Below are 13,160 nucleotides of genomic sequence, written 5' to 3'. Positions count from 1 at the left end.
ATCTCTCTCCGAGGTTTTTCTTCAATAGCTTTTCTTTTTCTTCTTTTGCAACGTCGGGAGGCTTACGTATGGCGACAAAACTTCACCCTCTCATATACAGATTTCGTGCTTTTACACGTATATGCCGTTCATGGCACAGGGGGCTCTATATAGAGTACAGACGATAAGGACGCCGATGCAGTCTACACGTGTTTGTAGCGGGTAAGCTGCGCTCGATCTGCGTTTATCTGAACCGTACTAATATCAGACATGGCACGAGCAACTCCCATGGGAACTACGCGTATGTGTTTATTTTCTTTCCTAATTGTTGAGTTGATGATTAAAAAATTATATATTATTCTGTCACCAGAACCGAACCGTGTCATCTGTCGCTGTGGAGTGTCGGCACGACGAGCAACGGCATTGCAGTACACATAGAGTCACGAAGTCGCAAAAATGGGACTGTTGGACGTAAGTACGATGATGATACAGTATTAAACATAAATATTAATAATTTGCCAGGAATAACGTATTTAACGTAAACATGGCAGAAATATTTCTGAAAAACCGAAAAAAAGTCACTTTGTGTACTTATACCAACGTTATTGAGTATAGGTCACTGTAGTGGATGAGATCAATTTAAAATATACAGTCATAATACATTGCATAATATGAAAAACAATTTATTCTGAGCAGAGACGTTGTGTCAACCTATTAATATTTTAATATATTAATTAAATTATTTCATTAATTTTAGTAATAAATGTATTTCTAAGTAAATACCTATACGGCGGTAAATTGAACTAATTTTGGCCGGAAACATTGCATATAGTATAATATAATATTATTCATTATTGTACAATTTACATTAATATTATCCTATTAGCCGATTCCGATGTATCATAATATAATGAAGTGAATAGGTTAATAATATAAATACCTGATAAATGATAATAGTCCAAACATTTTGAAAATGTTATTGTATAAAGAAAAGTAATATGTTATAGGTACGTTATGACAAAAAGTATCAAGTCCCAATAATTAAAATAAGATAACATTTTTATATTTAATTTAATTATTAAATTTTGTCAAAATTTGAAATTCAAATGTCTATGAAAAAAATATTGTGTATAATATACATGTACCTATGTATTTTTGATATTTTTAAATTTCTATAAAAAAATACTTGTAAGTAACCTTGTATTACATTTATTAATCATTACTTACAGACAATTTATTAAAATTATTCTAAATATTTTTGAAAAATTAATTGTGTATAGAGAACGATCATTTTAGTCATAGTGGTATGTCGAGTTTCTACAATGGATATTTTTGAATTACAACAAAATAATAAAAACCGTTTTAAGAGTTAACATTAAAGATATACGTATAGGCATGATTTTTATTAATGAAATTTAAATTTTGAAGTTCAGATTTAGATATTGAAACGAAAAATAACGGTTTTAGTTATAGTGTGGTCGACAAAAATAGACTGCGATCGTCACTCCGCCTATCAGCCGTTTTTCGTAGACTCAGAGGTTTTACGTTTGGAAGTATTTATTTTATTATAGCACAGACCAGGCAGTCTTTCATCCCATTTTAGGGTACATTTTCGTTTCTTAACAATCGTTTTTTTTATAATTATGTTTATGTCGGTACATAGTTCTGTTGTATCATAAACGTGATATTACACGATTTGAAATTATTTTAGGCGGTAAAATATTTGGAGACCTATGCCGTAAAACAGCCGATGGGCGCGTGACGATCGCGGCCTACTTTTCGTAGACCACACTATAGGTATATTGTTCAATTGTTGTAATCCATAAATATTATTCGTGTGGACTTGACAGAATCATTTTCTTATACAATGATATTATTCATTGAATTCAAATTTAACACGATTCATTTATTCATTAGAGTGATCCACTTGTAACCTACTATACAGCAGACTGACACCCACTTGCCCACCTTTAAAAAAATAGATTTTTGTTATTGAAATCTGTTTTTTTCAATAAAGTCTATATAGTTTTATAAAGTTAAAAATTATCGTTATATCATGTTATTTTATTAATAATTTACGATTAATATGTATATGGACGATCAATTAAGAGCTTTACTTTGATACATATTTATAATTCATACAATTTCGTATTCATAAAAATATTTATAATTTAAAGAACTTACCAAAGACGGTCAAGTTAATGAAAACATTAAATTAGTTAAGTCAAATAGTTAATAACGTTAAATTATAAGTAAATAGTAAACAAACAATAAAGTTAGCTCTAAAATTGCGAAGCTTAAAAAAATGTACGTATTTTTTTTAATATCTATCTACATTAATCACAGATTAGAGTGTATAACTTACAATATTTTCAAATAATAACTTAACATGATATATTATGTCAAGAATGCACTCTACAATAACTTTTTATTGCACACTAGCTGTAGTGATGGTCTAGAAAATCACATGTTTGTATCAACAAAACTATTAAACCTAGGAATATATAATTGTTATTTGTATTTAAAACGATTGCATACTGTGAAACTGTAAAAAAAAAAATTATAAATGAATGCATTTTAACTATACAGTTATAACTATTATCTATAGACTAAAGTAATACTTGTACCCAACAATAGTCAAAATGCATTAATTTATAATTTTTTTTTAGAATTTCACTGTATACAATGAGTTTAAAATTCTAAATACAAATAAAAATTATATGTATTGCTGTATAGTAGATAAACTATAATCTATAGGTAAAAAGTAGTTAAGTGGATGTCGCTCTGTTATACAGTAGGTTACAAGTGGGTCACTGTATAATGGATTGTATTAAACTTGAATTCAATGATATCATATAATTATATACGAAAAACGATTCTGAGCGTAGACGGTTTGTCAGTCCGGTTATTTTATGTTGTTATTATATTTTATTATAGCCTGTAAGTTGAATTAATATTATAAATTACAACAAAATTACTAAAATTTTTATTTTTATTTTTATTTGTATTTGTCTCTATGGTGATAAACAAAGCGTTGGAAATTAAAATCCCATTTTTAGCGGTTTTTGGTAAATTGTCTGTGGTTTTTCCTAACTATTGAGAAAATTGAAAAATGACCTCTCTAAAGTACCATCTTGATCCAATTTTCTAAAAGATAATATACTATATGTTGAAATTGAAGCACTCCTTCTGGTAGACATTTTGTATATAGGGGAAAAAAAAATAAAAAATAAACACCATTGTAAAACCACTAGATCCCTCGCTCCGCTCAGAATCTAAAGTGAATGTAGGTCTGTCTGTCTGCAGTGTGTATGTGTATCCATATTACCATGGCAACCATTTACATATTATTTTGAGATGGAAATTTGATGGAATTTTTTGTAAGTAAATGGTTACCATGGTAATATCTAACACATACTATTTATATAGAGTAGGCAATTTTAATGGACAACGGAGTGCACGGGATCAGATATTTTTATATGTTATATAGGTAGATTAGACCTTTGGGCAGAAGATGGGCTAATTTAAAAAGGGAGAGGACCAACCCCGGAAGGCGCTCAAACAGGGATTTTGAGATTTCCGATAGACATTTTTGTTTATAAATGGTTGCCGTAGTTTCCATTATATCATAAAATAAAACATATTATCCATATAGAGTTGGAATTTTTAATGGGCAACGAAATGCACAGGATCATCTAGTTATAATATATTACCTATAAACTATAATTATCTATAATAGATAAGTTTCAGTATGTTTAAAAATTTGTACCATGAAATATTTTTAACGTAAGACATTGTATTTGATTCAGTTTTTTTTCACTGCATAAATAAGGACTTAAGAGGACGTCACACCCGCAATTGTTGTCTCCGTCTTACACATGCGGGTGTGACGTCCTCTTAATATTAAACTTATTTATGAAAACTAAATTTTTTAATATATTTTTCCCATATAACATGTATAGGAAGTTAATTGGAAATTATATAAAAAGTTTTAAAAACTATTTCTAATGCCCTCTCCTTCGGAGTTTACTATTTTAAATATAATATACCAGTCTACTTTATGATAACTTATAAAGGAATCTGAAAATGATCAAAAAATCGGAATTATAACATTAATTTAAAAATTGTTTAATCACACAGATATAGTTAAATGAAACAAATGCAATTAATTAGTATAATTTATTTTTGAAAATGTAGATATTTATATTATTATTTACAAAGCTCTAATTATTGAGGATATTGAGAATATTTCGACAAGTTGAAACAAAGACAATAGTTTATCACAACGAAATAAGGAAAATATTTTGTCGGTGTAGAAGCAATGTCTTGTAATTATAAATAAAGTGTTTTTAAGATATTACGTATATCAACATTTTAAGTAAAAAATCTTGAACATTTTAATAGTTACATCACGATCATTATTTTCTAAAAAATATACACTTAAAAGTTATTCAATGTAAATCATTTATCAAAGTTTTCGACAGAAATATCACTTCCATAGTGATGATTTCACCTTGTGTTATTAAAATAATATTTTATCTATATTTATCTATAATTTACATTTATATATTTCCTAAAAAATTGTTTTTTGCTTCTTCATATAATATGATATTATATTAAGTTGAAAAATGTCATAACTGAAATTTCCCTTATAGTTTTCTAATTGTGTTCTTAAAAACAGTACATTTATTTACTACGTAATTCAGAATGATTTTTTATTTAACAACTATAATATAGTAATATAGGCATTTATATGCATTGAATTATACTACGATTTTAGTCTCTTATAAAATACAAATTTAGCGTACCTGATTTTTTCTTTAATTCTGGCAAGTTTGTGTGCCTGAGTCGTTTTTCTATGCATCGATTTCACAAGATTATTCAGTTATTACGAATTATTAGGTACTCATAGAAAAATTATTTAAATATAATTATTAACAGTTGTAGTATAAACATTTATCTATTATGGTCCCGAATTTCGATAAATTGTTGTCAATTTCCTATTCTTCATTCAGTTATCATGATAATACGTTTTTCTGACTTTTGAGGCTTCTCAATAATTAAACAATTAATATTTATTAAGTACTAAACTTTGTGTTATGCGTCCGAAATACCAACAATTGTATAAATTATTAATTTTATGTGTATACGTTATATTTTTAATTATGTCAAATAAATAACTAATAAACCAATAAAGATAAACAATATGACGTATGCAAATAACAATCGTCACGAAACGGCGAATATAAACCACATGTGTTGTTTATAGGTATACTTCACAATTATTATTATTTTATTCTACACATGATTCACAGCCAACGTTTGGCTGTTCACTGTTTTTATTTTGTATTATTATTTAACATCATATTTCGATAACACATTGATCCATTTTACAGTTGTTGCAAAAAAAAAAAAATGCATAACTGATTCGTTTGTGGTAGATGGGCCGTAAATTGTATTAAAATCACAATTAATTCCATACCAAACGATTTATGTAATCAACAATTATTACGATTTACCTTTTTTACAGTATAAAAGTTTATACATGCAACGCAGTATTGATGTGCGAATTATGAAAAACCATAATTGTCATATTATTTTATCAAGAAATATAACAGAAATTATAATGGATAGGTAATATTACTATTAAATTGTATACCTAGTAGGTAGCTATTAGATTATTTTAATTTAAAACCTTATAGGTAGGTTTCCAGGAATTAATGTATGAAACCAATTTCAAAAACATTTTTATTTTATTAATCAATATTAAACTAGTTATGTTCTTGAGTGAAAAACAAATTGTAATTTTATACTAGTTAGCACTTTTTCAGGATGTCAAGACGTATGTATATTAAGAAAATCATATTATTACATTATAATATTATTCATTGTATAGCACGCAATATCATAACAGACCGTGCACGTTATGATAGTTAATAATATTCTAAACCAATGAACCGGACGCGATTTTTCGAATTTAAATCGATTTGAAACCTTTTTTGTTTCTCTGTTACGTTATAGTTCTGCATCGTCGACCCCAGCAAAACGTTTTGGGACGACCCGAAGATGTACTTGGACGATCCCGGTTTGGACACTTTACTGTCGCTGACCGCCGACGAGCTGTTACCGTGCAACGACCAAGACGACGAGACCTCATACGATGACGAGGACAGCAAAGGGAATTTGCCGGACACGCAAAGGCCGCGGCAGCCGGACAGACCGAGTGACGTTAAACAGGTGTTGGAGTGCACTTATCCGAATTGTGACAAGACCTACTTGAAACCGTCCCACCTCAAGGTAAATGATTATTGTCAAATATATTTTGTAGTGCGCGACTGATGCTGCGCTAAGGTTGGATGACGGAAGTTGATGCGTAATTTTTTTTGTTTGTAACTGTTTTGGGAAGAGATCGATTAAAAGTGTAATACTTAGTTATAAAAATATGGTTTTTTTCTTCGGAAACGTTAACAAGTCGACTGTCCGACCAATTTCACTGATCTTACTACGAATACACCAGCTAGAGCATCATAATATTATATGGACTCAATAGTTATATGAACCCGGGCTGTGTATCATATTTGTTATACAGAGATTTTATTAGAGGTTTCCTGCACGGTGAATTCCCTAAATATAAATAAATATGAATATTAAGAGTAAGCCATTTTTGTAACAAACCTTTCGGGTTCCAAACTTAGACCACCAAAGCACTCCAAAAGCTGTGCAAATACTGAGGTCTTGGTGTGGTTACGTTATACACCGTATTTATATTGGAGCGTAATGCGTACCTATAGTAAGTCAAACAAATCAGTAGACATGTAAATACTCCGCACAGAGTTAAAAGTCAAACAGTTGCTATACCGCCTATACCACATGACTGTTACACTGAAAATGTTGCAAATTTAAGTTTCTACTGGAGTTCCTATTGTAGTATGTAAGTTTCCCAGTGACCATATTATAAATCAAATATGACTGATAAAGTGACTTAGTTTGGAAACACTATAGCAACCGAAAAAAAAAATGCAAAAGATTATTTATTATTTTAGATTTTTTAGGAGTCTCTTAGGTGCATAACCAAAGTATTATATAATCACGATGATAGCAATTTTTATAACTATAAAAAATGTTAAATTTATGTTTACATAATATTACATGCATCATCAATTTATAACTACTATAATATACTATAATAGTTTGGATAACTAAAAATCGGATTGGTTTCTATGATTAATTAATATTAAAATGGTTATGGAAGTTCTAATATAACGTTACCATCATACTAGATTTTTATAAATGTATACCTATTAGTTGGTCATATTCAGGTAAAGTAACTAATATATTTATCTATTTTAAATATTATAATATAAACCTACAGTTAATACTTACCTATATATTATTATGCTGATAATTATCGTAAAATATTTTTTTATACAACTCAGTTACGTTTATTAGAGAACTAATTGATTTGATTTGAGTTTAAAGTTAGTTTTCCAAATTATGAGTAGGTACTTGGAATATAATTATTCAGATAATTAATATCAACTTAAATTCAGTCAGCCGAATGAGTTAATAAAATGTTCAGTTGTTCAAATGTAAATAGTAATTATTAATTAATGATTGTTGTACAAACTTTGAATAAACAATAACAAATTATTGTTGAAAGCACATCATTATATTTATTTAATTAAAAATAACTTTACACCATAATACATTAATAAAATATAGAGTATTACATTCAAATTAAAAACAAAATTTTTCTTCTAAATAATAAGTTCAGACAGTTTAGTTAATAAAAGTACGAATTGTTAAAAAAATTAATCTGTCACTTAAAATATTATTAACTCGTTATTACTCAGCCTTGCCTAATTGTACTTGCATAGTAGGCCAGAGCTAAAATTTAAGTGACACCGGGCTTCTAGCACTTTTTTAACACCGTCATCAGCAACTGTTACAATTTGTATATCATTGCAATGTGTAAGTACGAATATAATATTTTAATTATCACAATAACATTAACCCTTTGTCGACCGACGGTACTTATAAGTCCACCGAAATAAAACGTGTATGAAATATCATAAAACGTTATTTTTGTGTTTCTAATGGGTCGGTACTCACGAGTACCATCTACCGATTAAATAAATATTATTTTAAAAGCGGTCGTACTATTATTAAACATTTTATCGGCGATTAATTTCGGGGACTGCAGCATTCAACACATATACATGACTTGGTATTTTTCCTTTCTATTTATATGTACATATTTTATCATTTTATCATAAGAAATATTTTGTTTATGTTTAGATATATGTCTAGATGGATTATCTGTTTCTGTTATTGCGATTTCATTATCGATATAATGAAATATTTATAAATAAGAATATGGACTTGTAAGTACCATTGGTCTTTCACGGTAAATATTTAGTCAGTTGTCGACTAGTAATCGTCGCCGTCGTTCGTAAATGTTTGATTACTGTCTGTGAAATCGTTTTTTTTACGTACTATACACATTTTTGTATTAAAAGTTCGAATTATTTAACCATAGGTAATAATATTATTTTTGCTAGAAAAATTAAAAGCGGAAAATTCACTAGCATGTGGGACAATCCGATCAAACCGTAAAGATGTCCCGGAATTATCTGAAGATAAAAAAGCGCCTAGAGGTTCATCAGATTATCGCATTACAAACACTGGTATTGGTGTTTACAAATGGAAAGATACCAAGTATGTTATGTTAGCATCAAATTATCATGGTTCAGAAATAACAACTGTAACAAGAAAGGATAATTGTGGTCGAAAAAAAGATATTCTATGTCCACAAGTTGTACGTGATTATAATTGTTATATGGGTGGTGTAGATCATGCTGATCAACTTAGAACAACTTACGGTGTTAACAGAAAATCAAAAAAGTGGTGGCACCGAATATTTTGGGGTTTATTAGACATTATGTTTGTAAATTCGTATGTGGTATACAAGCAAATACATGGAAGTATTACTTTATTGGATTTTCGTCGTTCAGTCACACAAGGACTTTTGACTTTACGAGAACTTCCTAAATCAAATAAAAGACAATCAACTTCAACACCAAAAAATAAAGGTCCGGCAATAAAGAAGAGGAGAGGAAAAGAATGGTCAGTGTCAAAAGATGTGCGTTTAACCAATCGAGGAATTCATTGGCCAAAATTTGTTGCTAATCGAGGACGTTGTGAAGTTTGTGCTATGAACGGAACTCAATCAAGGCCATATTCAAAATGCTCCCATTGCAATGTATTTTTATGCTGTAACGATAAAAAAAATTGTTTTGCGGACTATCATGATATAGATTGTTCATAACTAGTATAACTAATATGCATATAAAATTATTATAATGTGTTCATAAGCATAATGTAAAATAACTATTTTTTTTTTTAATTATAACATTTTTATTTGACTGATATGGAGTTATGATTTTCTTTTTATTTAACCAACATATAAATCAACACCTATTAATTTCCACGATAAAAAAAACTTTTGGTAACAAAATAATTCATATATAGCATTGACCTAATAATATAACATTTTTTAGACTAAAATACTTAATTTACACTTAGGAGCTATTGAGGTTTTTAATTTATATGTAAGTATTCTAAAAAAAACGTTTATGCTTATTTTTACTAAGAGTAATATTTTTAGAAATAAGAGAAGAACATTTTTTTTTTCTAAAGTCGTAAATAAATTTTGGTATATTCAACATGTTAAAAATTATATGGCAAAATTACTGTTGGTACTTTGAAGTACCAATTAAAAAAATCCTAGATGACCGATGGTACTTCCAAGTACCATGATCCTAACTCAAATTTGAGTAAAAAAAAAAAAAAAAAAACAAAAAAAAATGTCTTATATAGGTCAAATATAACATGTTTATGCAAAAAAAACTTTAAAAAATATTTTAATTCGATGCTTGGTCAACAAAGGGTTAAGCTCGCTTCATAACTCACATATACAGTAAACATCCTTATAACGGACCCGCTATTAGACGGAAATCTCATTAAAACGGAAAATAACATCAGTCATATAATATACTGAATATTTTATGGCTATATCTCGTATATTTTAGTCTCCCTATAACGGAAACATCTATGCTCTATAGCCTATATATTCCGTTATAAGGAAGTTCAACTGTATTTATGTTACTTAAAAAAAAAAAATGATTGTGTTTATTCAGGTTTATCATTAACATCTTACCGTTCAAATATTTTACTAAATGAATTAATAGTTTTAATTAAAATAACATAATCGTTGTAATGCAGTATGTCTTACTCAACATCCGATATTTATGTTCACTTTGAAATTGTAATCGAAAATCCAATAGAGCACAAAAAATGTTTTAATTGAAAGTACCTACCTAGATTATGGTCCACCATTCACGGAAATGCGATTATTCACACGTAAGTCATACAAATTAATAATATTATAGGTATCAGGTTTATGGGGAAAATACAATTTTATATTTTTATATTAAACATGTTGCACCAATTTTGTTATGCTGATAATAATTTTTTCAACTCTTAAGTTAGTGATTAATACAATTAAATCCAGTGAAATTATCAAAAGATTTTACTAGCTACCACCTCGTAGTTCAAGTCCGGATCTTAAAGTGATGTATTACGGCGTACTGTATAGGCAATATAGGTACATCGCTGCATCGAGGAACAACATTTTAAAATATTTAACCCATTGACATAATCAATAATATATTATTATTGCTATTAATTTATTATATTATATTTTAGGTCATTTAAACTATTCACAAATGTGCATGATATAATTACAATAATGCGCATGCCACTTTATTTTTTGTATTGTAAGTTACAAGGCTAGCCAAGGTATTGGGATATTGTTAAATTGAGTAGTTAAGTTAAGGTGACAGAAAACGTTTAAATAAGTTTTAAGTAAATAGTTAACTCATTTTCTTTACTTATTCAAGTTAAAAGTTATACAGAAACTAATAAATTAACCAAAAAACTTAAGTTAGTTTTACTTTTTAACATATCAAAAATATCAATAGCCAATTTAGGTAGATTAAATTAATCTATATTATGAAAACACGTAATTGCAGTGATATAATAACTTACTTGTGGTGTAGTTGTGTGATTTAATATCATTATATGACGACAATTTACATATTTGTCTTAAGACTCGGAACCCTCAAACCAAACCAGAAAGCCGTTGTTTTCGGCTCAAGCCTCCCGACATAAACTTGTAAAATACAGGCTGTTCCAAAATTCTAGTGACAATTGGCAAAACAAATTAAACACTGGGAGCGCTGTCGACGTCTATCGTACTGATTGTTAGGCGGGTTCCCCTCTACGTCGATTCGGGAGGTTGTATTTATTTTCCCGACGTTTCGCATACATTTTGTCTTAAGTGAAGTGTATTTAAATGTATTCGATAATATTAGTAGAAATTGTACTAACCAACGTACACAGTTAGCTATAAAAGTGTATAAAGTTTCGATAACAAAATTAATTTATTATAAAAAGTAAAATAACCAATACAAAATAATATCAATACATTCCTAGTATGCGAGTTGAGGATTATGCCACCAGAGCGCGTATCGCAATCTTGTTTTACCAATAATGACATAAATATTATTATACTACAACGACGGCGTTTTCTCGTCCACAGGTGCACATGAGGAGACATTCGGGCGAGAAGCCGTACGGGTGCATGTGGCCGGGCTGCACTTGGCGTTTCTCCCGATCCGACGAGCTGTCCCGGCACTGTCGGTCGCATTCGGGCGTCAAGCCGTACGGGTGTGACGTGTGCGACAAGCGGTTTTCGCGGTCCGACCACTTGGCCAAGCACGCGCGCGTCCACCACAAGCGGATGGCCGCCGCGGCCGCCCGGCTGCAGTGGCCGCCTCAACAGTGCCAGAAGCGCGCCGCCGTACAACCGACCGCGGCCACCACGGTTAAGACCTCCGTAACCACCTCACCGGTCACCAGACGTCAGTGATGACGCGACGGCCGTCCGATGTGGTTGTGCCTACGACGTGCCTGTGAATTAAACACTGCAGCAATCCACCCAACACCACTGATGCAGATTCTAATATTATACACAGGCTGATTTACCAGGCGTCTTCATCTCTATTTTCACAATTTTTCACTATTAATAACGAATTTATTAAAATTAAGGTTTTTGGAATTTTTACCTATAAATAGGTACAATTTTATGACATATTGTAAGCGACTTGTGGCGATTCCAATTTCTTGAATCAGAACTTTTATTATTGTACATTTTTAGCATATACCTATAGTAGGTTTACGATTTTGTAAAAAATAGGACCACGTTTGAATCGCCACAAGACACTTCTTAGACGGTATATAAATGCTTGTGAATCACTCTGTGTACATCCTTTTTCTGCATCGCAACACTACCACAAAAGCAATGGCATAATAAATTATTGCAATGTATATATTATATATTAATCATCATGATCTGTGCAAACGCGAATTATACAAAAAATACACAATATAACTCACTGATACCTACGTGTGTATTACATTATTAAGTGGCAAGTATGCACTTACAGTTGTCTTGTTTTAGAATAAGTTTGTTCATCTCGATATTCGCGTGATTCTGATCTTTCAGGGCTGTGGATAGACCGGGACGTACTTTTTTTAAAACTCCATCCGCAGAAATTTCTTTGAACTGTTTCAAATGCTCCACACGTTTGTATCTTATATTAGTGCCCAATGGTACAAAGAATATTTAATAATTTATAATACAAATAAAAATTTATGTAAGTACATATAATAAGTAACATTGTATTAAGTAAATTTTTCCTTTTTTTGTGTGAAGTTATGGTAGTATGTAATTTAATGAACTGACCTTAGTAAACTTAACTAATCTTGTTTCAGAGATAGGTATATACTCTATGGGTTTTATACTTTTTCGTTGAGAATATAATCACAACATTTATTGATATTTAATACAAATCATATTATACATTTTGAGGTTCACAAGGGAGGACGGAAATGTCGTTTGAAATCTCGTCCCTCCCACCAATGGCACGTTTCTGTTAAGAAACATATCGGAGATTCAAATATGTCCATTATGTCATTATTATTAATGTTTTCCAATCAGAGTACCTTGAAATATGTAAAACGATATATGTCATATGTCAGGTGCCTATTTTATAATA

At 29.9% G+C, this 13,160-nt stretch overlaps 1 protein-coding gene across 1 annotated transcript; it reads left to right on the top strand.

Moving 5' to 3' along the window:
- The first annotated feature begins 348 nt into the window (after nucleotides 1–348).
- Nucleotides 349–13,090, top strand: LOC132936809 (Krueppel-like factor 15). Its single transcript, XM_061003585.1, has 3 exons — nucleotides 349–450; nucleotides 6,001–6,276; nucleotides 11,642–13,090. The coding sequence occupies exons 1-3, from the start codon at nucleotides 436–438 to the stop codon at nucleotides 11,969–11,971; spliced, it is 621 nt and encodes a 206-aa protein (XP_060859568.1). The 5' UTR covers nucleotides 349–435; the 3' UTR covers nucleotides 11,972–13,090.
- The last annotated feature ends 70 nt before the right edge of the window (nucleotides 13,091–13,160 follow it).

This window comes from Metopolophium dirhodum, chromosome 1 (genome assembly GCF_019925205.1).
Source record: "Metopolophium dirhodum isolate CAU chromosome 1, ASM1992520v1, whole genome shotgun sequence".
In the NCBI taxonomy this organism is placed as follows: Eukaryota; Metazoa; Arthropoda; class Insecta; order Hemiptera; family Aphididae; genus Metopolophium; species Metopolophium dirhodum.
This window is presented reverse-complemented; position numbering and strand designations above follow the sequence as displayed.